The 26,043-nt window shown below is 44.7% G+C and overlaps 1 protein-coding gene and 1 long non-coding RNA gene across 6 annotated transcripts; one reads left to right on the top strand and one right to left on the bottom strand.

The window, feature by feature from the left end:
• Window positions 1-1,320: 1,320 nt before the first annotated feature.
• LOC135314371 (uncharacterized) lies at window positions 1,321-16,843 on the top strand. The gene is made up of 4 exons (XR_010373874.1): window positions 1,321-1,971; window positions 3,719-3,950; window positions 16,078-16,183; window positions 16,618-16,843. It is a non-coding gene; the product is annotated as an uncharacterized LOC135314371 (long non-coding RNA).
• IQCG (IQ motif containing G) lies at window positions 2,192-26,001 on the bottom strand. Of its 5 annotated transcripts, none has more exons than XM_064457545.1 (10): window positions 25,946-26,001; window positions 20,740-20,887; window positions 17,066-17,310; window positions 15,978-16,106; window positions 13,765-13,846; window positions 6,717-6,878; window positions 6,019-6,093; window positions 4,266-4,397; window positions 2,945-3,046; window positions 2,192-2,431 (listed from the first exon to the last, which is right to left on the bottom strand). In XM_064457545.1, the coding sequence occupies exons 1-10, from the start codon at window positions 25,978-25,980 to the stop codon at window positions 2,288-2,290; spliced, it is 1,254 nt and encodes a 417-aa protein (XP_064313615.1). In that variant the 5' UTR covers window positions 25,981-26,001; the 3' UTR covers window positions 2,192-2,287. The 5 variants fall into 5 exon arrangements, with proteins under 5 accessions (XP_064313615.1, XP_064313616.1, XP_064313617.1 ...); XM_064457546.1 differs by having other exon boundaries at window positions 25,854-25,973; XM_064457547.1 differs by lacking the exon at window positions 25,946-26,001 and adding an exon at window positions 23,763-25,701.
• Between the last annotated feature and the right edge of the window lie 42 nt (window positions 26,002-26,043).

Below are 26,043 nucleotides of genomic sequence, written 5' to 3'. Positions count from 1 at the left end.
TATGGCTCGTAAGGAGAGCAGCGCCTCTGGGACAGGCTGGTGCAGCAGAGGAGGCCGGGAGGAGCTGGACAGATGGATGGCAGCATGGCAAGAGCCTGGTTTTCTTACCGGGGAGTTGTAAACTCGCGGGGCTTCGTCAGGTTAAAAACCTTTGCCCCTGCCACGCTGTCACCTAGTGGCCAGGATGGTCATGTTGGGACTCAAGATTTCAGCACACACACACCCCATCTTAATGGACTAGCAAACCCAATTCTACTGTTCCTTTATTGTTATTTCATTTTTTTAAATAAAAAGTGCTCCTTCCCCTGTACATGCAGACACAGAGCCTTCTGATTTTGGAAGCAGACTTTGCTGCGCCCGTGTAATGTTTGGGTTTGGGGCTTTTTTTTTCTCTTTGAGATACCAGTCACTGAAATGGAAGTTTTGAATTATATCGCGATCCAGTGCAGCGTGTTAACTTCCTGCTGGCCTGTTCGCTGCGGCACCACAGACTTGATGTACCATAAAAGCAAGTGCTGTTACACTGGCATCAGGAACTGGGGCTTGAAGGGGAGCCCAGTCTTTGCAGAATCCCTGGATGTGGAGGGTTTTTCAGAATTATGTACATATTGTTCCCTGCTGAAAAGCAGGCAAAGCTCAGCCGATGCCATGCTTCAGATTTTAGTTGTTTGGCTGCATTACTACTGTGTGCCTAGGGTTTGATATAAACAGTGGAGATCTGCCCCTCCATTCTATCCCACTTCTTCCTTAGCTCAAAACCTCTGAAGACTTTATGATCAAACTTCATTCCTTCCACCCAAACATGTCACCTGTTAACACTCACCATCTATGGGAAATACTAGTCCTAAATGAAACGTACCAAGTCAGCAGTGCATGAAAAAGAAAAGTTAAAATTAGGAGCAGAACTCCTGTGGTTGCTCTGCGGTGCCTCCTGCAACAAGGACCTGCCGTGCAGACGTGAGACGTAAGCGCAGTTGTGACTCAGCTCATGCCAGCATCCGCTGGAGTGATCCCAGTCCTTACCACCGCGCTGCCTGGGGACCGTGGAAAGTGAGGGAGTGTGTTCGTGGCTTCGGTACTGGTGCTGGAACAGGAACATGTTCTGGTTTGGAGTAAGCGCCAGTGCTCCAGCCGTTATAGCGATACTTCTAACACGAGTTTGTCTAGAGCATCTGAAATTTAAGTGCTCCCTTGACACTCAACTCTGCCTGATAGTCGGGCACCAGCCCCTTCTCTCCAGTTCAGAGAGAGTTCTGAGCCAAAGGCTCTCTGCTCATGATTTCAGTCATCTCACTTGAACTTTAGAGCTTTTGGCACAGTTCAGCTTGGACACAAGGACGTGTGGATGCGGCCAGCACAGGCTGGTCACGAAGAGCACAGCAAGCAGAGTTTGTGTGGTTTGAGGTCGCTGTCCTGCGTGGGAGCGTCAGAAACCAGCCAGCTCAACCACAGGGCTAATTTTGCTTTGTGCACAGACCTGGACATGGTTGACAGTCGTGTCAGGAGAGAGGGCTCCCCTTTTGGTTAAAAAGCAGCCCGCTGCTCCCCAGCAGCTTCGCTGCCTGCCTACTGCCTCATCTCGCTGTGCAGAGGCCGTGGCCAGGGTGGTGGATACAGCTGGGACGGATCAGCTCCTGTAGGCAGCGCGGCCGGCTGTCTTTTTCCGTTGTTCCTTCCCTTGATCGGAAGGCATTTGGAGCTATTCTGTCTACGTGCTGACATTTTGCAGGACTGTGGGACTGGAAACCTGTGTGCTCTGACTGCCCTTGTGTTTACACTGCAAACTGTCAGCAGATTTCCCGCTGCCGACCTTCTGCGGGCACTGACAGAGGGAGAGTGCTGCCTGAGCCCAGGCGTGGGTGACTTGGCCTCCCAGCCTCGCTCAGCACCACAGCAAACACCAGCGCTTCAGCCACGGCCAGTGCTTTGGGGTCTGCAGAGGAGGTTCTCGGCACGGAGCGTCCCAGGCAGGTGAGTTACCGGGCTGTTAACAGCATTACCTCCCACTAGCTGTCATGTTTCCATAAAGCACTTTGGGGGATATAGCATTTCTCATTGCTTTGATGCAATTCCCCTTTCTACTGGAGAAACGGTCCCTGCTGTACAAGGGCAGCTTCAAGATCTTAAGAGTTCCTGCAGCCTCACCTTAACTGTTTCTGTCATGAACTGTGTTCTCCAAAATAGTCTGAGCTCTGTTACATGGTTTATTTTGTCCTGTCAGACAGACAGACCGCAGTGCCCTGGCCAGCAACAGCCCTGGAGCATGTCTGTTGCCAGGTTTCTTCACTTATTGTGTCTTTTTCTTTGTTCCAGATTTTTCCTTTTTCCCTTTTTCTTTTTGCTTTGATAACTTTTTCTCCCAAATCTTCCTGAGGGCCTGGTAGGGGCCAAGGTTTCTGCGGACCATTGTACCTCTCCACCAGGCCTGCAGCTGGAAGCAAGAGAGGGGGAGAGAGAGGTCTTAGGGGAAATCACTTGCAGGGGTACCTGGTATAGCTCAGTGGCCAAAGCGTCTCCCCTGTGCTCCCCACCCACAGGAGGGAACCCCTGGCCCATGTAGCAGCAGTTAGGCTTATGCTGGTTATGCTGAAGGTACTCACAGCTGGCCTGGGGTCATTTGTTGCTGGTGGCAAGGGGATGAGCAGGGGACCTGCTCATGATCCTCCCTGTAACACCCATGCAGTGGGGCTAGTGTGATGAACACAGCCCCGTATCACTCAAGGAGACTGGCTTCTCCCCTTTCACTCCCTTCTCAAACCTGCCGCTAGCTGCTGGCTTTGTGTCTGCCCCAGAAGAAAGGGACAGGCGTTATCTGTCCTTTGTGTGTGCCACACCACATCACCAACTTTCCCAGGCCATTTTCTGCCTGAACAAAGCCTGTGGTGCAAGGGCTTAACTTCAGCTGCTGACGGAACAGCACTGCCTCAGCTTTGCTTCCCTTTACCTTCAGGATGCTCTTCAGCTCCAGGGCATCCTGCTCTAGTTGTCGTCTTCTAGCCTCCTTTTCTGCCCGGTCACTGATGATGGTTTCTTCAAACATCTGGCACTGCAAGACAGCACAGGGGTGCAACAGCCACATGAAATACACACCCCCTAAATGGTAGGGCCAACCTTCCTGGGTCACTCTGCCCAGCAGCTTGGCAGGCCAGGGCAGGGCTCACCCAGAGCCTGGTGCAAGGAGCCTTCTCCTCTGGCTGCCCACTGGTCTCATCCTTGCTACACGCCCAGCCCAGCCAGGGCTGCTCCAGCCTGTGGGCCATGGTGCAGGTCCCCACCCTGCGCACCAAGGAGCTCCCCGGCAGCCCAAGGGTAATGTGTGAGCACGGACCTTCCTCCCCACCTCCTTTATTTGACCTTTCCTGAATCCAGATGGCAAATGTTGCTCATTACCACCATCAGTCTGAAGGCACCAAGAGCTGCTGCCAAAGTGAGACCTCTCACGGCCTGGGTGTAATTAACCCTCTGATCCTGTGCTGTAAAATGGCTGTCTGATGGCGTCTCAGGCAACAGATGGTGGTGGAAAGGACTCATGCTCCCCTGGGTGAGGCAGCAGATGATGTACAAACACACTTGGGACACTGAAGTGACAGTTTGTGGAGTGAAAAATTAGCCCACGAGCAGGGAAACGTCTAACTCAGTCCCATCATCTCAGACCCAGTGACAGTAAGGAATGATTACAAGTTAATTCCTTCTATCTTTAAAACACACCTTTTTCTAGACACGTCTCTCTGCCCTGTGTTGCCTGCTCTGCTGTGCCTGCATAGTTGTGATCAGAGCCCAGCAGTTAACCAAGAAACCAATATGGAGCAGGAATGGAATCAGTTCCCTTATAACAGCACTGTGCAGCTGTGAATGTGCGTCCGCAGGAAGGGATGGAGCTGCCTTTTCCAGCCTCAGCCTGGCTGTTGCTAGAGGGAGCAGATTTGTTCAGACTGAGGCAACTACCTAAGGTGAGGCATATTGATGGAATGGAACAGTGTCTTTGCCCATCAAAAAGGCTGTCAATAACTCTCCGATTACTTGCTGGTATTTGAAAATACCTGTAGGGGAAACATCATCATCCCTCCTCTATGTCGCAGATGGCCAATAGAAGATGACTGCTTGGTCCTTGTCTTTCCAGGACCAGGACTTACAGTCACACCCTACACCTCGAGATTATTGATTTTTTTTTTTCCATGGTCCTGGTTCCTTTTCTGAATGAGCTTAGGAAAAAGCCAGGATGCAGTTTTGCATGGCTGAGCACTGAGATGCTGCTGATGTCTTACCTCCTTGGCGAGCCTCTGCAGCATTTCCAAGTTGTTTGCCTTTGATGCTTTTAGGGCATCCAGTTCTTCATCTTTAGCATCTGTATCATTTTCATACTTGTCCACCCAGTATTCCAGCTTCTCTTCCACCATCTGCACAGGAATAGAGGGGTGCTTAGCATGATACAAAGAGTGCAGAGGGGAAAGGTTTGCTACTGCTATCTGGCCAGCTTTTGGGGTGGTGGTAGGAGTCCCATAAATTTTGCATGGTCAGTGTTTCCTTCTCATCTAAGATCTGAAAGGATCAAACACTTAGGGTAAGTGGTAAGTAACTGGCGGCTCGCAGGCCCCTTGCTGGGGGTTCACCATAGCAGTGACAGCACTGGAGTAGGGATTAAGAGAGACTGGGTTGCGCTTTCAGAGGTCCATGAAGAATGGAGAAGCACTGGGGGTTAGTTTTATGGACAGTCATCCTGGTGAAGTAAACGACAACCAGAAGCTCTTCTTTGTGTGTATACAGAGGGAGGAGGCGTTAAGAAACAGAATTTGACAGTGAGAAAGATGCCTGACCCCCTGCCCACTTTCTGGATTAAACTCAGTGCACCAGGAATAAGGTCCCAGGGGACAGCACTTGACGCTATTTCAGGTTGTGAACTTGGCTTTGTCTCACTCATGAATAGGAGGGCAGGTGTTGCTGAAATAGTCACCCAGATGACTTCCTCCCATTCACGAATAACTTCTCCATAGCAACAACCATGATTGCTTGCATGGAAAATAATCTGAGGAAAAGCATCAATCTCATTACAGTATCACAGCTGGACACACAAGGGAAATGGGGGCATGGTCACCCTCTTTTCTGTGGGGCCCTGTAAAGCCACCAGCTGCTGCCTGAGCCCAGAGAGGCTCACACTTTGCCTTCTGGGAGAGGTCACATTGGCCGCAGCTTGTACATGGGAAGTCCCCTCACTATGAAGCCTTGATCAGACTAAGGTTCTGGGGTATGGAGGACACTGTTTAATTGCTCTCAAGATACAGCACTTCTTTGCACTCAAATTTCATTTTAAAAATTTTATTATTTTCTATTAGATTTCATACTGGCAGTGATATTAGGCACCCTGCAGTGGTACGGGTTTTATTCCAGCCGTCTGGTTTATGAGCTGCTTTCTAGCGTTATTCACTGCAATGGGCACTGCTGTTGGTGATAGGAAGGCTCTGAACCTCTGCATGAACAGCACAAGGACATTCATGATTGTTTGCTTCTGAAAATGGGTATAATAATTGTGAGTTAGCAGGTTTCCAACCCTGATTCTTCTTCAGATCAAAACAAGGCAAAACTGGGCTTCCAGGTTGCGTCATTTCCTTCTTAGTGCCCCGTCTGTGCAACGCTTGGATCTGTGAAACTGTTGCCCTCAGTTTGTGCAGTAGCACTCTTCACTGAGTCACTGGGAGCCCCAGCTACTGCCAAGGTAGTCTAAATAAAATTCCAACTAGGTGAATACAACTATCTGAGGGAGGAAAAAATCTGTAACACCTGAATAAACAGTGCCAATCATTACATGAGCTCTAGTTTTAAGGAAATGTATCCAAGTGTAGCAAATCCTAAATCTGGGAGAGCTGGGTTAATTACGATTTGAGGATACGTAGTCATTCAAACAGCAGCAATCATGAACCTGGTAAATTTGATGGAGCAATAACTGGTTTTCTTTAGGCACTAATTGATGCTACAGTCTCTGCCAGTTGCTATTTTAAAGCATTAGCAGACAGTCACACATACCTTATGGTGTTGCCTGAGGAAATTTTCAATCTCCATGTGGACTCGAATCTCTTCATCAGTTTTGCTCCTCAGCTTCTGTGATCAGTGCAGACAGAAAACACAAGAGACAACGTTAGTGCACACATGTGTGCAACACGTGCTGCTGAAAGCCAAGCTGGTGAGCAAGAGTGCAGGAGCTTTCTGGGTAGTCCACAGACATTTTTCCCGATGACAAAATTAACCGAGGCAGTCCTTGCCCCTGGGCCATCCATGTAAAAAGGACAACTATATCAGACCTTGATCAGTCAAAAAAAAAAAAAGCAAGTTTGCAAAACCAGCAGTTTTCTAGTCCTGCTCACCTTAAGGCCACACAAACAGCTCTGTCAGCATAATGTGCTGTGGGCAATGCTGGGAGCTCAGGCTGCTTATCTGGCTAAACAGCCTTGTAACTACACCCTTTGGACATGGTATTACTTTAAGCAGTCCCTGCCTCCAGCCACTGTCTCCTGCAGCCATGCTATCCATGCTGTTTGCAGGAACACACAGAGAAGGAATGGAAGAGATAAAGATTTCTGACCTGGATGAGTTTCCCAATCCAGTTCAAACGATTGTGTTGGTGGCTGTGATGGAGAACAGAGAGGGCATCTGGGGAAGGAGGGAGGACTCTTTCCTTACTAGCTGGAGATGCCTTCCAGTATGGGCCATGGCGAAGGGCTTACCTGAATTTCCTTGTCCAGGACATTCTCTGCATTGCTGCACTTCTTCTGGGTCTGGTGGACCTGGAGGTCGGTGCTTTTCTTCATGTAGCAGCTCTCCATGTTCATTTTGGCCTTCATCTCTTGGAGCTCATCTTTGAGGTAGACAATCATATTATCACGTTTCTAGTGGAGAAGACAGAAGCAGCACAAAAGCAAGCCTGGAGGCTGAGCTCAGTTCTCTGTTTCTTAATCTCTCCATCCTCTGATAAACTCAGGAGAGACAAGGCTATAGGCTTCACACTTTCCCTGAATGTTGCCTCATTTCAGCCTCCACTTCAAAGGGACATTTGATTTGTTACCCATACAGAAGGCAATAAACCCATCAGGGAGGAGTAATCACCTCTGGAGAGGGTGGAGTGATGAACAGAGTGGAACAAGAAACCAGGCCTTCTGGTCTCTGGTCCAGGAACAGATTCAGGGATGCTTACTCTAAGTGTGAAAGAAGCCCAATAATTTCAGCTGCTTAAAGTTAGGCTTTACTAACCTCTTGGATTAGTCCATCTCAGTGAGTGAGCATCTGTAAGACGAGGATAATGCCTCAGCCCCGTGTACACCAAAGTTTGATTTCCTAAAGTGTACTCTATTCCTTGGATTCAATTTTTTCTAGTTATGCACAATTGTATAAACTCAAACATTAGAACAGGTGAAAATCTGATCTTGACTCACTCATATGTTTAAAGAATTCTTTCTTGAAATCTTACCAGGTAGATGGTGCCCGCTTTGTTATAACAGCATACACCCAGGGCAAAGAAGAAGTGCCAAGGCAAAGCTGGCCTTGAGCTCCCAGCCTCTCCCCATGCCTTGTTGTGCAATGGAGCTGAGCTTTCCTGGGGGAATTCTGTTCCCAGGAGCTCCCCCATGGGCAAGAATCCTGAGCCAACGTGCCCTGTTTGTCCGGCTTTTTGAGTGCACTCAGGAGGCAAATTACATTTGCTTGATTTGGGATTGTTGTTTGGTTTACTCCTTTTTAATTAATTTATTTGAGTAACAGATGAAAGTTCATTAATCTGGGGCTAGAACTTGGAAGAACTGCCTGTAAAATGAAAAACTCTAGACTTTTGTATTATGAGTTAAAAAGGTCATCAAAGTCTCCTGTGCAATTATGCACAATCAATCTTAATGCCTCTGTTTGGTGCCTGATTGCTCCATAACAGCCTTTCTCTTTGCTTTCCTGCCATGCTATGGTGGGTCTGACATTCATCAGCCAAACCTTGCAGCTGAAGATGAAATACCAAAGTGCCGGCATTTAAATGTTTTGAAGCCCACATATCTTGTCTCTGAAGAACCCTTGCATTCCTTAGCTGTGTAAACATGGAAAAATGCCACAGGAAGAAGCCAGCTCAATAGCTCTGTGTTTAAAAGCCTCTGCAGCGTGACTCATTTGGAAAAGGTTTCTTATAAGAGTTTGGAACAGTTAAAAGGAAAATCCTTCCCTCTGCACCCGTTGTTGGATATAGTTAGGAAGAGTAAAATGTATTTATAAGGCTCCGGACAATTAGGGGCCTCAGCTGATGCTGTTTTGTGGGTTTAAAATTCATGCGTTCACATTTTTTTGAAGGTTTCCAACACCAGATACTGTTTTACGGCCATACCACCATATGACTGTGGACAGCTATGGACATGACCTATTTGTGCCCTATTAAGGTTTCTGGTAATGGCCTTTATTTTCCCTGGTATGAAACTTTGATGGGCATCGGGAGGGGTTTTGCTCCTGGTCATTAGACACAGGAGGTAACTGTACCGCTTTATTCTGAGGTTGTCTTCCTGGGTTATAGTGGAATCATGTCTATATTGAGGGATCTGACAGAGAGACTGGGGAGATGCTAATGAAAATCACCGATGTTTTGTGGCGTTGAGGCTCAGCAAAGCCAAGCACGGCTGATGTCAGTGTGGTAGTGCTGCCTGCTAAGGATCTGCAAACAGGTTAGAAAAGAAGGGTTCAGTGTAGGTTACAAAGTACTCAGATATTAGAGAGGTGGGGCAGAGCATGCACACTTCACCAGGTTATTTTCTTTTTCATTTCATATTTTAGTAAAGCAGAGGAAAAAGTGCTTTTGATTCCAGTGCCGGAACTGGGATGGGGCCCATCTGCTCTGTTTGTTTTCTTTGTTGTATGGCATGTTTGTGGTTTGGATTTGGTCTGTGGTGTTGTAAAACATCTTCGTTAGAGGTGGGGAGTCTGGGGGCTTGGTTACACAATCCAAAGCAGACAGGGAGTGAATGCAAAACCCCACGGGTGGTTTACAGCAACACATTCACTTGGTGAGGGAAAGTCGGCTGCAGGCGTGTGGGCAGCTCCTGCAGCCCAGCTGATGGACCTGGTGCTGCAGAACTGGGGCACATTCAGTATTAGGCTGCACGGAGAAAATGCAGCAGTAAACACCTACAATGTGTGGGCACCATTTGTAGAGTACACTGTTCCCTGGACTTAGGGGCAGGCACTGGGAAAATGAGTTAATATTTATTCATTCTGGTTTATCGTCGCGAAGGTCCCAGCCAGGACACAGCGCACTTTCATAGTTAATGCAGTAAATCTCTGGGATGCTTATTTGGGATTACTTCAGCGTTGAATCTGCCAAACCAAAGATGCAAAATCATACCTTATGTGTCCAAAACTATCACAAAACCAGCAGAGACTGGGATCAAAACCCAGGAAGTAGTAGTCAAGAGCCAGCCTGCTTTGCAAGCAGGTAAACAAGCTGATTTTCTCTGATCTCTCGCCTCGCAGACATCAGCTCAGAGACCTGTCTGCTGCTGTTATCCAGTGCCATAGGAGCCTGCCCCAGAGATGCCGTTTGGCTGCAAAAGCAACTGCACTTAGCTGGAGAGGGTATGCACACTCCTGTATTCTCATTTACTTCAATTTATCTCTCTTGCAAGTGCCACCAAGATCTCTCGGCTCTTCCACAGCAGTTAGTATTTACAGTCACTTAAAATACAGCTGGGTACAAAAATAGCAAGCAGGAGTAAACAGTCTGAGGAATTCTCCAGCAGTCAGATAAACCCCCTGCCGCCAGGAGCATACCCAGCACCCGCCATTTGGCAGGCACTCGGAGGGGGCAGGGGAACGGGTGCTGTGCTATGTGCAGGCAGTGAGCGTGCTGGCAGAGAGCCCTGCTGCCTGCTCCCTTGCTTCCACACCGAGTGCATATGAGCTCAAGTCTCTCCACTGGCAGCTGCAATATCTCAGCTTGCAAAGCCTGAAGATATGCTTAGATCTGCACACCTGCTGCAGCCTGGACTTGCTCCCCCTGAAATCACAACGTGCAGCCCTACAGACACTTCAATAAGGCCGTACATCTCTGCCCCAGCTGCCAGAACATCCCCATGCTCCACACCCCCGAGAAATGCCTCAGCCAAAAGGACAGCAGGCCCGGAAGGTCACCCAGCTTCGACACAACAGCTTCTACAGCCCTCTGCTAGCTCACCCCCAATCCCAACTACCGCAGGAGCGAGCTGCGTGAGGGGCAGTTTGCTGGCAGAAGGAGCAGACCTGTTGGCAGCAGCACTCTTTTGAAAAGTCCTGTCCCTCTGCAGCCAGGTTTAAATCTAGTGCACCCGCTCCGTGTCCTGCTGAGCTGCCTTGGGGCTCTGCCAGAAGTGGAATAGAGTCACTCAGGAGCTCAGGACCATCACAAACTTTATGCCTTCTACTATAATTTCCTGGTGCATTTCTCCAGTAGAAGCATGCACCAGTGGACATGTATATATGTTTAAACCACACTCCCAGAGTGCTTCATTGATGCATTTGTCTTCCTGGGAGAGGATAAGGGAAGAAAGATGACAGGTTTTAGTCGCACTACTAAAAGCACTACCGAGTGGCGCACACATACAGTGGAGCTGGGTGTGTTAGGAGAGAGCCCACATAGAATAAAATTTATGGACCTGTTTTCACTGGTACCGTGGTGCAATATCTTGGTTTTCTGTCTGGTAGGGAGCCTGCAATGTTACTGCTTGTTATAAAATTAAGCCATGACTTGCACACATGTATGGCATGAGTATACCACAAAACATACAGGACATAAAATGTCTTTGGGTGAATAACAATGCAGGAATTCTAAAGCTTATGTTTCCTGAATTTTTATGTTAAACTGTATAATTCTATGCGATATTAACTTGTTTCAAAATCTGTACAGACTGCCATCACTTTTCCAGGAAACCGTCGAAAGTGAATATTTTTGTACAAACTAGAAAATGAACACTGCAGCAGCAAACGGAACTCCTGCAGCCAAGCTAGAGCTGTCAGTGATGCTCCTGTATGGAGGGGTAGGAGCAAAAAGAGACCGATCATTTCAGCTCCTTTAGAGACATCAGTGCTTTCCAAGAGGAAAGAAAACAAAATAAATAAGAACATTTAGCATTTGGTTTGTGTTCCATTAGAAAGAAAAAATGAGCTGAGCAGGCTAATACAGTGTTAATTAGCTTCTCATTAAGAGGTAGCAAGGATGAAAATACAAACATACAGGCAACACGCATGAAGCAAGGACCGTGTTTTTCTGGTTCCATGGTTAGATTTTCTCGCTTTTGTTTTCTCACCCACTAGACTGGAGACAACCATGTAGGCTTTTGTCTACAGGCCTGTATTATTATTGTTCAAAGTACTCCCAAATCAGCAAGCTGTATTTCTGTTTTTAATTAATTGGCAAGGTGACAAATCATGCAAGTGTCTGTAAAACTGCCTATGGGAAAATCCCATATGAAGCGAATAGAAATTATTCTCCCTTGGGAGAGAGTGAGACACCATTATTTTTGGCACAGGAGGAAAGCAGTACTTGAAAGTAGTCTTGTCTTTGATTTGTTATCAAAGCTGAAACTATAAGGAAGCCCAGAAAGGGACTTTTAAGCTGTAAATATGAAAAAAAAAAATCCCAGATGAGTGCAGATCCCACTTGATGAGGCAAAAAGCAAGAACCTAATTAGCGAAGGTACTGAAAAAACATGGAGAAGAGCAACCTCTCAGCACAGGAGCTACACACCTTCTTATGACTGCAGGAGGTAGGAAAGGTACAGGGCAGGACACAGCGAAGTGCCCAGCCTGACTGCACAGTGCCAGGCCATTGCTGCTAGTGTGAGACAGGATGATTACAGCCCCCTAAACACCAGTCCCTGGGAAGGCACTAAACCAGAACTGGATATGTATATTGTGTGTACAGATACTGTGAGGTTTGAGGAGCACTACACAGAAGGAGAACTACCTCATCATATTCACTAGCTTGGGGAGTGGGAGAACAGGAGCTTCCCAGGAGCTGTCAGAATCTGACTGAGAAGGAACAACATGCAGAAGCAAACGAACAACATACCATCTCTGAGCCTGACAAACTATCCAGCTTATTTCATTTAACTGCCACACAGATGTCAAGGGACCTTTGGGTTGTCCCACAAGGCCTGGAAATAGGCTACCATGCCATTTCCAGTGGCAGTATGTATATATTGAGGTATACAGTTCCCCTTTTCAGTCCTGGCTCTGTCCTCTACATCCTTTAGATGTTCTGTTCAAATCTGTAGGGGGGAAATGTTCATCTGTCATTTATCTTTTAGCTTCCACAACCGTTCTTTATTGGTTTTTCTCCTAACTTGCTACCTTTCCATTTTCTTCAGTGAATCCTCTTCTTTCTTCTCTCTGTTATGTCTACAGTTTTTTCCAGTGTTCTTTTCATCTTGCTATACTTCCCAGTGTACGTTACACATTTCCAGGATCCCTGCTAGTAGCTGAGTACTGACCTAAATTATTTTTCACGTCTTGTACATTCCTGCTTTCTTCTTTGTTGTTCTAATATCTCCTCTGGACTTTGGTGTTTCATAAGTTATAGATAGCTGCACACACTACCTGTGCCAATAGATCCTTCTTGTTCTTATAACCATCCTGTGTTTACAATTAAACTTTCCACTCCACATGCATCCAGGCTGCCAACACAAAACCTTCACGTTCTATAAACTGTACTTCACCGCCATGTCAGTGCCTTAAAATTCCTCCCTGCAGCCAACTATATCCTGGCTTGATTACTGTCCACACTTTTGTCAAAAGACAAACTTCAGTGATAGTGATTGTTTCCTCAGATGCCCTTGCTGTCCTCTTGCTCAGTAGTGAACCAACCATCAGATTCTTGTTCCTTCTTCCAGTCCTTGTATAGCTCTGAACCTGCCAGCCCTTTGCTTGTTTTCTGTCACACGCTCTTTCCTGCCTCAGCACGTCTAGGCTTTGTTTCCATGTTTCTGCACAGAACTGCATGTGCTTTTGCGCTAAAGCATCATGAGCACCAAGTCCGAGCCATTTGGTGAGCATCAACGTGACCAGTGATATGCCAGTCAATTGATCTGCACTTGTGTAGCAAGTCTGACATGTCCAGAATGCCCCAGATATACTGTGCATGCACACACCATTTGCATGCTGCAGACAGAGGGCTGAAGCTTTCCAGAAAAATCAAGTTGACAGAGCATATGCAATAACATTGATCTACCCTTCTGTAAGACTCCCAAGTTTGGGATTCTCTAATTTCAGGAAGCCTAGAAAAATAGATTAAAATAATGAAATTTTCCCCAGACAAAATTGTAGGAAGAAAAATGACATGCCCCTATGCCAGATGTCTGTCTTTCTCACTCCCTCATCAACACACTTTCTTCTGTGCCACGTGTCACGTCTGCATGAGTAAGTATGACAGAACGTTAGATACTGCTGTCTGCAGGTAGCCTCTTTCCTACTGGCTGCAGATGTCTGTGCTTTTCCACTCCCAGCAGTGGTTTTGGGGTATTCTAATTTGATGATGGGCTCTCATGATTATGAGCATTCTGAACTCCCATTCGAAAACCACTGGACACTGCTCTTAAAGTCATTAGCAGGTCTATTCAGAATACAAATCTTTATTGCAATTATTCTGCTTCTATATTCCTAAATGATGGATCATCATATATACCACACATCCTCTCATCTGAGTGCTAGTTCCTGGGCAGCAGAGGTGAGCTTGCTAACAGGCTTCCCCCCGGCGTGATGCCCAGTGCTAAGTGATCTCACCTGAAGTTCTATTTCAGTTTGTTTCTTGACATCTTGCAGCTGTTTCTCGAGTGACTTTATCTCCTTCTTTCCTTCCTCCTCCCTGAAGAAAAATGGGAAAATACAATCCCTTGAATATATCAAAAAAGACAAGAGCTGTTTACCTAGAAGGGGAACTTCCTGTCTCCTGATACATTGTGGCACCTACCTGAACACTGCCCCACTTATCCTGCTCATTCAATGAGTTTCTAACAGCTGAATTAAAAGTGCACACAAAAGCTTGGCCTGCTTCCTCAGACCAGCAGAAGGCAAGCTGCTTCCCATGGCTGAGTAGCAAAAAAGGCATTCATCTCTTAACTCTGAGCCTTGGGGAGCAGCACATCTGCAAGTCAGAAACAGAGTTTTCTCACCAGAGCTAGTGACTTGCTAAGTAAATCCTAAAAGAAAAGGTGCACAGACTGAGCAAGGAAGATGGAAATTAAAGGGAGAATAAGCCAAAAACCATGGGATGCTCTTGTTGAAAGCCTGGAGTGGACTCAAAGATGATGTGATTCCTATAGCAGAGAGGGATGATGCCTATCATTGAGTCACAGTTTCTGCATTTCAGGCAAAACTCTCCCTGATTCTCTGCAGAAGCATGCCTCATCAGCAGGCAGTGCCAAATTGTGTAAGTTTCATTATATGCATGGAGAGTGTTTTTTTCATATCACACTTAAAATCCTTCAAAAAGCACTGCCTCAGGTTCTGAGATCCATGAAGGGATATGAGTGAAGGCCAAAAGCTAGAGAGGTGTTTACCTGTATAAAACAAAACACATGCAGTAACGTTCTAGGTCTTACTATCTTTTTTCACTTGAAGTGCTTTTCTAAGTTTTTATGCTTATGATTTGATTTAAAGCCAGTAATTATGTCAGTTGGTACCTGAGACTTTGTACCCTGTCCCAGCTTTACAGTCAAACATGCATTTCATTTTCAGAGTCCTTAGCTGGGTGACTGTGATGAACAAAAGCCCTGATATGGAGTTCCAGTCTTACTGCAGACTGCTTTCAGACTAGTCTATAGACACAAAACCAGACAAGTATATATCATATTGAAAGACAGATCAAGTTCATTCCATGAAAAGAACATATAGTAGAACAGACAACATAGTGCCTAGATATGATTGACAGAATGGAATAAAAAGGATTACGTCCTTTCCAATTATAATTTGTCTGCACCTTTCCACCTTCCAGTATTGGATAGTTATTCCACAAGCAATTGCTGCTTTCATTTTAGCTTTCTGCCCTTTCCATGGATAAACAATAAATTCCTTGGTTTTAGACAGTGAAAGAGTTGGGTTTCATGCTTGAAATTTCCCTGGAAGCTGGGGACTTGCCCTAGAGGCAGACCCCTGAGCCACCACCAGAGCTTTTCCAGTAAGTTCGACTCATGACAAACCTTGACTTACAGCAGCTTTGCTGCCTACCCTAAATGATGGGCCTGAGCTGCTGCACAGAACAAAGTACCTTTAAAATGGTCAAATGCTTCTCTGATGACTGCTATTCTCTCTGACAGGCTTGGGATTGAAGCAGAGCTTGCCATGCTATAAAAACCTCCAAACCTCTAGCGCGCAGAAGTTTGAGCTGAGGAATCACCAGTTTCAGCTGAGATGATAACAAACCGTACCCTGTAAGATTTGGGACAGAAGAGGATCTATAGTGCAGTGGCTGGTGGATTAGCCTTAAATAAGACAACTGCCTCTGTCACCATCTGTGCTAACCCCTCACTGCTACTGGGAAAAGGGAGCATATTAGCATATGGGCCAGAGCAGATTCTCCTGGGCATCACATAACCTGAAGACCATATGTTGCTGGCCCTGGTTTGAACAGATTCCCTGTTGCTCTAGCTTTCACTGGGGACAAGACTTAAAGATCAGGGAGCTCCTACATCACATTATGTTTTAATTGATATGGGGCAGCATTTGCATTAATGCAGACACTGGTGTCCACTGTGGTCAAAGCTCAGGCAATTCCTCGTTCAGATCAGTATCAGAACCATCAGTTATTTCTTTCTGAAGGGGAAAGAAGTGCAGTTTGTAAAGCAGACAGAATAATTCAAGTTGAAAAAGTGAAATCCTTCCTGTATTTTGGTGGGGTTTTTTTGTTTGTTTGTTTTTTTCCCTTTTAGCGTGTACTGAGCAGGAATGGGCTTTGGCTTTTAGCCATTAAGCAGGGAAGTACTGAATACAACACTGACCTGATGAGGATGTCATGAAACTTGCTCTTTTTTGCTTTCTCTCTCTCATTAGCTTCTGTTAGGCTATTAAATGTTCCTGATTTCTGCATGTTTGTCATAGTGACTGCAATTACATCATTTGCATACTGCCTGCCAGGAAGAAAAAGAACACAACAGTAATTTATAAGTGTGATACTACAGTGTCTGGCACCTTTACAGCTAAAAAGGTAAGGAAATAAAGGATCCCATTTCTGTTCTTACGTCCTATGAAACCCAGCAGTGCTTCTCCCATGGTATCTGCTTCTCGTACATCTGGAGAACTCTGTGTTAGGAGTCGGTTGAAGTTTATAATTTTAAAATGCTGCCCTGAGTGTTACTCTAGGAAATAGCAAAGAGGCACAAACCTATCCATGCTGTGCCAGACTGTGCTGCCATTAGGAAGAAGGGTGCCAGCCTGCAGTAGTGATGACAAATAGGAGGATCTAGGAAAATGAGACCTGGGGCTGCAGACACGTGTGCCTATGAAGGGATATCCCGGTGCCAAAATATCCCAGTACGGCCCTAAGCCAATCTTAACAAATACATGGGCTTGCCCAGTTTATTGAATTTCATGGTGCATGCGGTATTTATATTTTAGCTGCCTTTTTCTCATTTGTGTTAGGATCTTCTTTAAGCCCTTTGTTGAAGCAACATTAAAGGACAGAAGCCAGGATTCAGAAAAAATATATACTGAATACTCAGCTCCCCAGTCTCTTTTAAACCAAAGGCTTCTGATACTTCTGCAAATCAAGACACTGGATTAGGTGCAGGAATAAAAATTATTAAGAAAAAAAAAGAAAGAAACTCTTTGTTCTTTATTATCTGTTCTATAAAGGAAAATGGCTGTAGCTGCCATAGAGGCTGTGTGCCCTGCAGAATAGCTGAGTTCACATGACAATGGCATGAATTCCATCCAAACAACCATTATCAACTGGGTACAGCAGTACACAACAACTGGGTACACCAGCAGTGGGAGAGCGGGAAGCTTGTAGTTTTGCTTTCAAGAGATAGACTGAGAACTTTACAGCTCTGAGCATCCCCCACAGTCATCGTATTAGTGCTTTACTCACCTGTCAGCCTGAATTTTTCTGAGATTCTCTACAGACAGAGCCAGGTGTTTAATGGCCCGGTTGGAAAGACAATGGGTGCTTTTTAGACCTTCAGTTTTCCCCAGCTGCTGCTTGTGTTCGATGCTTTTCAGAGACGTGGAGGTAACTGTTTCCCCACTCCCTTGCTTTGCTGACATAAGCTCTTGGTAGTTAATGTCCAGCTCCTTCTGGGTCTCTGTGATTTCTTTCATTTCCTGGATGCCAGTCTAAAAGGGAATAAGGGAGAACTGTTTGCACATTGGGCTGTAGAAATAAACCCTCTGCAACATTATGTGAGAGGAAGAAAAATTAATAATGAACTAGAATGAAGCTATACTAAGAGCAGTTGATAGTATATGTTACATTCTGGAAAGAGTAGAAGAGCAGAAACATTTATCTTGGTTAGCTTTGAGCATGCCATGTAGGCGTATTAAAGTTTATGGGATCAAAAGTCCTGAAGTGCCAGGACTCGAAAAGTCCTCAAAAGGAGAATCCGTCTGCCCCAAGAGATGACAGTTCAGACTGTGTCATTCCTGACATGTTCTTAATGACTTCCATCAATGGAGACTACACACTCTCCTGCCAGTCCAGCATGTCACAACAATCTTTATCATAAGAAAGTTTTTTTCTCCACAGCTGCATCTGAGCCCCTGGGTTCTTGTCCTAGTCTCTGTAGGCACAGAGAACAAATCCTTCTGTCCTTCTTCGCAGCAGCTTTTATGTGCTGTAATACAGTTAGCGTGTTTCCCCTCTGCCTTCTCTCCATCTTAGCCATTTCCCACTGCTCGTCACCATGACCTTTCCCTACAGTATTATTGTTAAAACAAGAGCTGAGAAGTGTAGAAATAAAAGTGATAGACATCAGCTATCTGCTTAGCTGCCGTTTTGAGAAAGTGAGTGCAGAGGAAGTATAACATGAATTCAAAGAAGGAATTCAAAATATTGGCTGCTCTTTTCTACATGGAAAGGTATATTGTGGCCATGTATAATTTTATTTTAAAAGCCCCAGAAAAACAAAAGCACATTATAAAATCAGCTGAAGCCTTGCTTCTAGGAATTTCTCTGCTTTATGTGCTGTGGGTAAGAATACAGGTGTATACACCGGTACATGGAAAGAGAAAATTTTCTTGCCTGCATACCAGCATTTCTGTGGCTGAACACAGTAACTGTACCACTGAAGCCAGTAAACACAGTCACTGCCAGCCCCATCCTAGTCCATAGCTGCCTACTCCCCACCCTGGCTGCCTGGGGGAAATGGATTAGAGAATGCACTGGGCTGAAACATTTTCCAGCAAAAAAAGAAAAAAAATACTTTATTTTTAGCAGCACTAGTTCTCAGTCCTGATCCCTCCACAACCACACATATGTTGGTGCCAACACAGCACAAAGGGCAGAGCAAAAACAAGAGGTCAGGGCAGCAACTGTCTTTGCCAGTAGTACTTCCCAGAAGTTACTCATCAAGCGAGGCGCTGTTAGTAGTCTGCAATGCTGTAGTCCATGAGGGCAGTGTGCAGGGCACTGCAAGGGGTTGCTTCCTTCTGAGTATCTTGGACATCTCTGGATGGGATGGATCAGCCTCTGGCAGTGCCTGACTAACCACTGACTACAGAAGGAGTCTAGGTGACTGCATGCTTAATTTTTGGACAGTAAAATTTACATTAAATGAAATGCATGCAAAGTATACACAGACAAATGAAAATTACATAGTTAATTAGAAAAAAGGGTTTAAATAGTTTGCTGGTGATGGCTGTACTTCAGAAAGAACTAATTTTGGCAAACAAGCTCCTTTAATATCATGTAGATTTTATGAATGTTCTGATAGATGTTTTTTAATGCCTGGGAAAGTTCAAGACTGGCTATAACTGGCTTGTCTGTAAACAGTAGGGACTTGCACACTAATAATTACCAAATAGCTATGTAAGAGCAAAGAGTTTGTAAACTGCATGTGTTACCATCTGTGTAGTCTTCTAGCTGTTTATCTTTGCTAGTCTGTTAGCCCAAAATTCAGCAAACAGAAAGACTTTCTTCCTCTGGGGGATGCACTGCATGAAGCAATGTACAAGAGACCCTGATTTAGAAAATCAACTCGAAAATGTCATCAACTGAAATGTAGATGTCAATCTTTGAAAATGTCATTGATTTCTTTGACTGACAGAGCTCCAGGGTGCTTTTCAAATACAGGTCTTCTACAAATACAATGGTAATAGCCAAATGTAAACTAAGAAACGGGGAGGAGTAGCAGATTACAGAGCACCAAAGTTAGCCAGTAGCATCCCTAAGCCATTTTCTTCTTTCTAAATTGTTTCCTTCTCGATTTATTTTGGCACCTTTAAGAACACAAGTAGGGTTTATAGTCCGAGAAAAAATTGTGTTTTAAGAAGTGACTTGGTAAAAATGAGCATCTGGGATTGAAGAGGAGAGCCATGGTGTTTTCTCTATAATTTAAGTGTACCTTTAGTAGCTCTGTCAACCTGAGCCTGTGCGTCTGAAGAAAAACAACTCCTACTGGCCTAGAGATATGGTATTTCTCTGTGGTTTTGCTGCTGACACTTAAGAGGTTTCCCACCCAGGTCTGTGAGGGAGAAGCCTCCCCTGGAAACAGGTGAGGCTGGCTCACAGGACTCTCTGAAGGGGAGGAGTGCCCTCTATTGCACAGTCTGAGCATCGTTCACGCCCTGAAATTCACTGTAACACCAGCTTTGGCTGTTTGCAATGGATTTTTTTTAAAAGAAGGCAGTATGGAAAGAAAACACGTAGAAAACAACACATTGATTTACCTTCCTCTTGCATTCTTAAGTGGTACAATAGACAGAGTGAATGGCATTAGATCTGAAAACTCAGATCCCAGTTTTTATTTCCATGCTGGTCACACTTTTTTGAGTTCCTCTTAAAAATGGTTTTCAAACCTGCTTAAACTGGAAAAAGCCTGCTATGTCACTTAAAATATATGACAACGGAACGTAGAACCATTTACCCCTCAGGATGGTCCCATCCCGTTTTCTATGTGTCTCAGCTACAAGAAATACCACACCTTCCTCCACAGCAACAAACCTCTGCCTGAGCATTAGGGCTTCTTCTCTGTTCTTTATATTTCTGCCCAAACCTTCTTAGTTATGATGCCTATTAGAAATCAACTAATTAATAATGGTCATTGAGAATGGGTAGTTACTAATATATTTTGAAGTGGAATCTTCCTTAATTCATTGTCTGTGAGGACTAAAGGAACTTTAGCATGGACTTAGAGACGAACAGAATTACCCTGGTTTTGAGCATTTTCAGATATCCTATTTGCCTGTATTTTTAAAATAGCTGTGTATCTACATAAGAACCTAGATGTGTTTTGCTTCCTTTTCCCTAATCCTTTGGTTGTCATCTAACCACCAAGATTTTAAAATTATAAGCCCAGGAACCTCATCTTGGGTCAGTAGGGTCCTTTGCACAAAGTCTTGACAAAGGCTTCTCAGTGGTGCTGTGGTATAAATACTAAACTTGGTCACGCATGCACCTTTAGTGTGTTTCTTCACCCAAGGGTCATGGACAGCTTAGCATAAAAAATACCTCAGTTGATTTTTTTAAAATGCTGGTAGAAGACATAAAACCAAGACAAGAAAAAAGATGATATATTTCTTTTAAGCAGGGAGGATAGAGGCACATACATGGCTGAGGTCTGTCTTGCCCTCATATGAAACCGGCATAATATACCCAAGAATTGAGAGTTGATCAACACAATTCTCCAGCACAGCAGTAAACAGCAGAGCTTCCAGATGAGTTAATTTTTCCATTTCTTTAGTCTCTGTGTTCTTGCTAAGAGGAACAAAGACAAAAGATACCAATGAGAAGGACTGATGTTAGTAACATCAGTTAACAGTAGTTTAAACTAAAGGTAGACCTGAAATAGCCTTATTCGCAGCCTTTCATATACTTCCCTAGCTTTGTTTATAGCCTTTCATACACCGTTTATAAGAGGAACCATGCTCTGCTAATGGCTGCATGCAGGGACGGTGGGAATGTTCAGCTTTCATAAAACAAAGGAGGTCCCAGTCCCTCCTACTGTCAATCTGGGTAGATGGGCTGAGAAGGGAAGGGATATGGTAAGTACAAACTGGGTGAGGTGGGCTCACCATTCAGTTCAAGGGGGAGCAGTGTTTCATTGACAGACTCGGTTCTTTGGGAAACAGTGGAATGAAGGTGCCTTTTTAAAAGGAAAAAAAAATCCACGTGCCTTATAAAATCTCAGATGGTAAACCTTCGTGCTCTAATATTTCCTCATTATTACTGTGTAGCCTTAACATTTTTATGATCCCAATCCCCTCAGCAGGAACAGTTACCACCTTAGATGTTAAAAGTCAAACAAGAACCAATATCTGGACTAAGTAAACTATCTTTAACATTCTGTGCTGTTTTCTCTTAAATGCATTTCAAATGTGAAACAGCTCTGATGTACACTTAAGCATCCCTTTGACTTGCTTACAGACGGAATATTGTGAAAGTGCATCTAGGGAACAGTGGAAATTCACTCTTAATCCAAATGAAATTGGTCCATTTAGAAGAAAGCATAAGAAAACACCTACAAAACAACGGAGAAAATCTCTCCGATATTTAATGTTTTGGTAAGCCATTAGACATTCCCTCCAAACCCTATACTCACAAAACAGATATTTTCTATATAACACCTAGCACAACTGGAGTTTGAGATGACCGAGATCCCTAACCTCATTGCAATGGCAGCATCAACGCCCACTAACAAAAATCTTCATTTGGCTGCTATACCTGCAACTGGATTTGTGCCACCTGTAAAACCCCTGAATAAACATATTCTATGTCTGCAGAATATTACAGTCCAATCTGTAAGGCATGCCAAGGAAATACATTAGACAATACCTGTTAGCATGATTAACAGGGTAAGACATGGCCACATTCTATGAAAATTAAAGAGGTTTACAGGCAGTTATGCTCTAGATCACTGGAAATCAGTGATTTTTCATAAGCAATGTTACAAGTATTTTTAAAATGCATACTTACTATAACCTCTCTGAAACAGTTACCATTTGCCTTCATCCTTTTTTGTTGTTTTTGTTGAAGAAAATACAGTGATTTATAGTTGGAACATTAAATTAATTTCACTTGGGCAGAAAACATGGGTCACTTTTCAGTGCAGGTTTAGTAGGTGTCTATTAGTGTCATAATAGGTAAAAAAAACAGAAATAACTTAGATTTTATCTGTCTGTTTCTTGATGTCCCTGCCTCTTGCAGTAAGTTGTTTAATACAACATGTATTGAAATGTACTGTCCTTTGTAACAGGACATGGCTCTCCTTGCACGTAAGACTACGATTGAAAGCTCAGTGTGCGAGTGGCACTCTTTTTCATGACAACTATGTGTATAGTCAATGAGCCTGGAATATTGCTCCTTTCAGCCTAGACCCTTCTCTTTGATTAACTGAAGAATATCTCAGAATGCAAGACTACCAGGTGCAGAGTCTTGCATTAAGGATTTTCACAAGAATTTCTGCTATGAGGTCAGGAGCACAGGGTGGAAGAGAGGGTTCAGGGGTGGAGTGACTCCCATGTTATGAACCACTAATAATGCAAAGTGCTATGATGTAGCAGGACTGGTATTTTCAGCAGATATATGGAAGTATTAGTGCCGCCACATAAGGCATCAGTAAAGCTCAGATAAGGCATGGTGCATGTTTCTAGTTGTTTGTGTTAAAAAACGTGCACAGGTACAGAAGAAAACTAGTGGGGTGTTCATTGGAATAGAAATTCTGTTTTACAAGAGGTTAAAAGAATTGAGGACTGAGATTACTCTCTGTAAATACACAGGAAGAGTAGATACCAGGGAGAGACAGAGCTATTTAAGCTAAAGGATAATACTGGGCCAGGGTCAAAGGAGTACAACTTCCCCTAAACCAGCAATTATGATAAGGTTTCTAACTTCTGGATGGATGAAGATATGGCCCAGCCTTTCAGACAAGATAATGGCAGAGGCACCCTAAATTATGTCAAGAAGCAGCATGCTTAAATCATGGCAGGAAAAGATAACAGCAAAGGAGTGATTCTGAATATTATCAACATGTTCACTATCCTCCTTCTACTATTTAGGCTGACTTACCTAATTAATCCCACTGTTCAGGGCTGTTGGTGATGACCCATGACTAAGAAGGAACATATTTCCTCCCTTCTGAGACCTTTTTCTGTCCTTTCTGTTAATTATATATAAAACATTGCTAGAGCTTGACATAGGGATCTGGTAATATCATTACAAATGAAGACATAATAATCTGTATAATAAACTAAAAGCATCGCTTTTCCTTTTTTTTCAAACTTGGAATCAGTGATGGAAGTGGAGACGCACAAATTAAGTATTTTTACATAAAGTCAGCCAATGTCTCTTTATAGTTAACAGGCACTAGTAAAATAATTTTAAAATGTTTTACTCATTTTTACATCTATTAGACATGGAGTCCTAATGCTAAAAATATGTTGAAGAAAGATTTGTTGTGGGAGAGCTGTGGCAGATGATTACAACAGCATTCTGGAAACAAGAAATATCACTTGCAGCTCTCAGGAAAAAGTGACTTATTTGGAAACAAAGGACAATGCAATAGCTTTTCCTCTATCCCATCATCAGCAGAGAGGATTAACTCAAGATATTAATGCATGTTAAGAAAGCTCACCTCTGGAATGTCTCTCTAAAGCCTGCTGGTTTGCTCCTCCTATATATCACGTCTTATAACCATATACTCACTCAGCAGATGCACGTGCCGAGCCAGTACACTCTGGGCTTATGTTGACTTGGAAGCAAGAAGGCAACTGCTCTCTGGGGCATTAAGAAATGCTACAAATAGTGAGCTGCTTTCCCTGGATTTTAGCGTTAACACAGTGCCCACAGACCGTCCTGATTCAGCCATTGGCATCGACCTTAACCACTGCACTTTGCTCAACTCCTTCATTAAACTTTATAATTAAAAAAAAAAAAGGATGTATGTGAAAGATTCAGCTTCCCCCAAGAGTTTAGGTTGACGTTCTTTCCCTGCTGATCTAAAAGGAAAGAAAAACATACTGAGAAACAATTTTTAAAACAACTGTATAAAAGGTCTGGCCTCCTGTTCCTTTGGGGATTGTAACTCCCTCTGCTGTGTGAGAGTCCTGGATGCACGTTTCTCCCATCCTGCTGCCTCATAAACTAAAATGACTCCGTAGGCAGCATTTTTGCAGCATTCCTTTTAGTCAGTTAGGGACATACTGATGAATTCCAGTGAGAAAATTTGAAGCTGAGAATGTCACATCTCCTTTAGCTCTGTTTTACAAATGACTGGCAAAGAGAGATTCTGAATGGCCACAGTAGCAGCGGCTGGGCCATAAATCAGAAATACCTTTGTTTTTACCAAAAAAAAAGTCTCTTAAGGAAGCAAAGTGGTTGTGGCCTTACAAAACTCTGCCTACCACTACAAATGTCAAAATATAAGTTGCTCATTTAAAAAAAAAAAAAAAGTACGTTTGTAAGAGTAAAGAAACCTTGAAAAGCTGACGTAATCTTGGTTTTGGCTTAGAGACGCAATTTAGCTTTCATCCTGACTGTAGAGAAAGACTTGGCTCCTGCCCTCTGAGGCTGTATTGATGAGAACCCAGGAGAATCGAGTGCAGGAATGAAAGACGTGGTGCTACATTTAGCTCTGTGTCCCATATGGGACTAGATCTGTATGGGACAGGAAAAGATAAGATTTAGGGAGCGCTTATTGGCTGTGGCATCTCTACTGCTGGAAAACAGAGTGTTCTGGCAGGTAGTTCATTCTCCTCAAAGCAGGGATTTTGTCCTTTCTCTGAGCAGCGGTTCCCTGCTCACATTTGATACTGTTAACCAGGTAGATTGCTCGGCATTGCTTTACTTTCTACCTCTTCCTTGAAGTAGTAGCTAACAGAATAATTTGGAGAATTCATAATATCCTATCCCTTCTCTGCTCCTATTTCCTAACAATTTCATCTAAGAAAAAAAACTCTGCTTATACACGCTCACAAGGCATTGAGTGCTTCTATCCTGGCCCAGCAAAGTACAGATACACTTAATTCTCCTCCTGGATCGGGAATCTAATTCCTCAGTCCAGATTCAAGCTCTCTGAGCCCAGCTGATGACAAGATGAGTTGATTTTGCTCCTGAAATCCAGTTTTTCATAAAAGCACTCTGGGCATAGGTTCAAATGCAGCTTAAGACACTTAGGAACAAAGTTACAGTGAAAGTCCGGACAGCCAGGGCACATTTTGTGTTGGACTAGTTCCTAAATCACTTAAGGCACTCTGAAAATGCACCTGTATTTCTGGCTACATGAGGGCAGTGACAGAAATTGGGAATGAATGACCCCGACTTGGGAAAACGGGTAAGTACCTGCTTTCACCTATTCTTATTTTGGAAAACACAGGGATGGGAGACTTCATTACAGGGATTTGAGCGTAGAAATACACGTTTTGTATCAGCAAAGCAGTATCGGGAGTACAGTAAATGTTGAGATGATTCACTAATTCAGGGTGAGGAGGGAGGCAGCCGGACAGGGCTCGGAGAGAAGCCGCCAGCAGAGGAACCCACCGCCCTGGTCACCCCAGAAGCACCAAGCGCTGCCCCCCCGCTCCCCGCCGCCCCCTCGCAGCACTCCTCGGCTCCTTCCACCGCCGCGGCCGGTTCTCGCCACCGGGCTGCGGCCGCGCCCGCCCCGCCGGGCCTCCCCTCAACCTCCGCGCGGGGATCTACCCGCTCCCACAGGGTCCCTGCTCACAGCGACTGTGCCGGCAGTACCGCACCGGGCCGGGCCCCTCTGCCTGTCCGACCCCCGCCCGCTGCCTGTGCTGGGCCCGGCCCGGCCCTCACCGGGAGGCGGCGGCAGCGGCAGTGCCTGCCTCCATGGCGACCACCACGCTCCGGGGGCCTCGCGGGGCTGCCCGGCTGGATGCCTGCACGGCGGGGCT

The sequence above is a fragment of the Phalacrocorax carbo genome, chromosome 7, assembly GCF_963921805.1.
Source record: "Phalacrocorax carbo chromosome 7, bPhaCar2.1, whole genome shotgun sequence".
NCBI lineage: Eukaryota > Metazoa > Chordata > Aves > Suliformes > Phalacrocoracidae > Phalacrocorax > Phalacrocorax carbo.
This window is presented reverse-complemented; position numbering and strand designations above follow the sequence as displayed.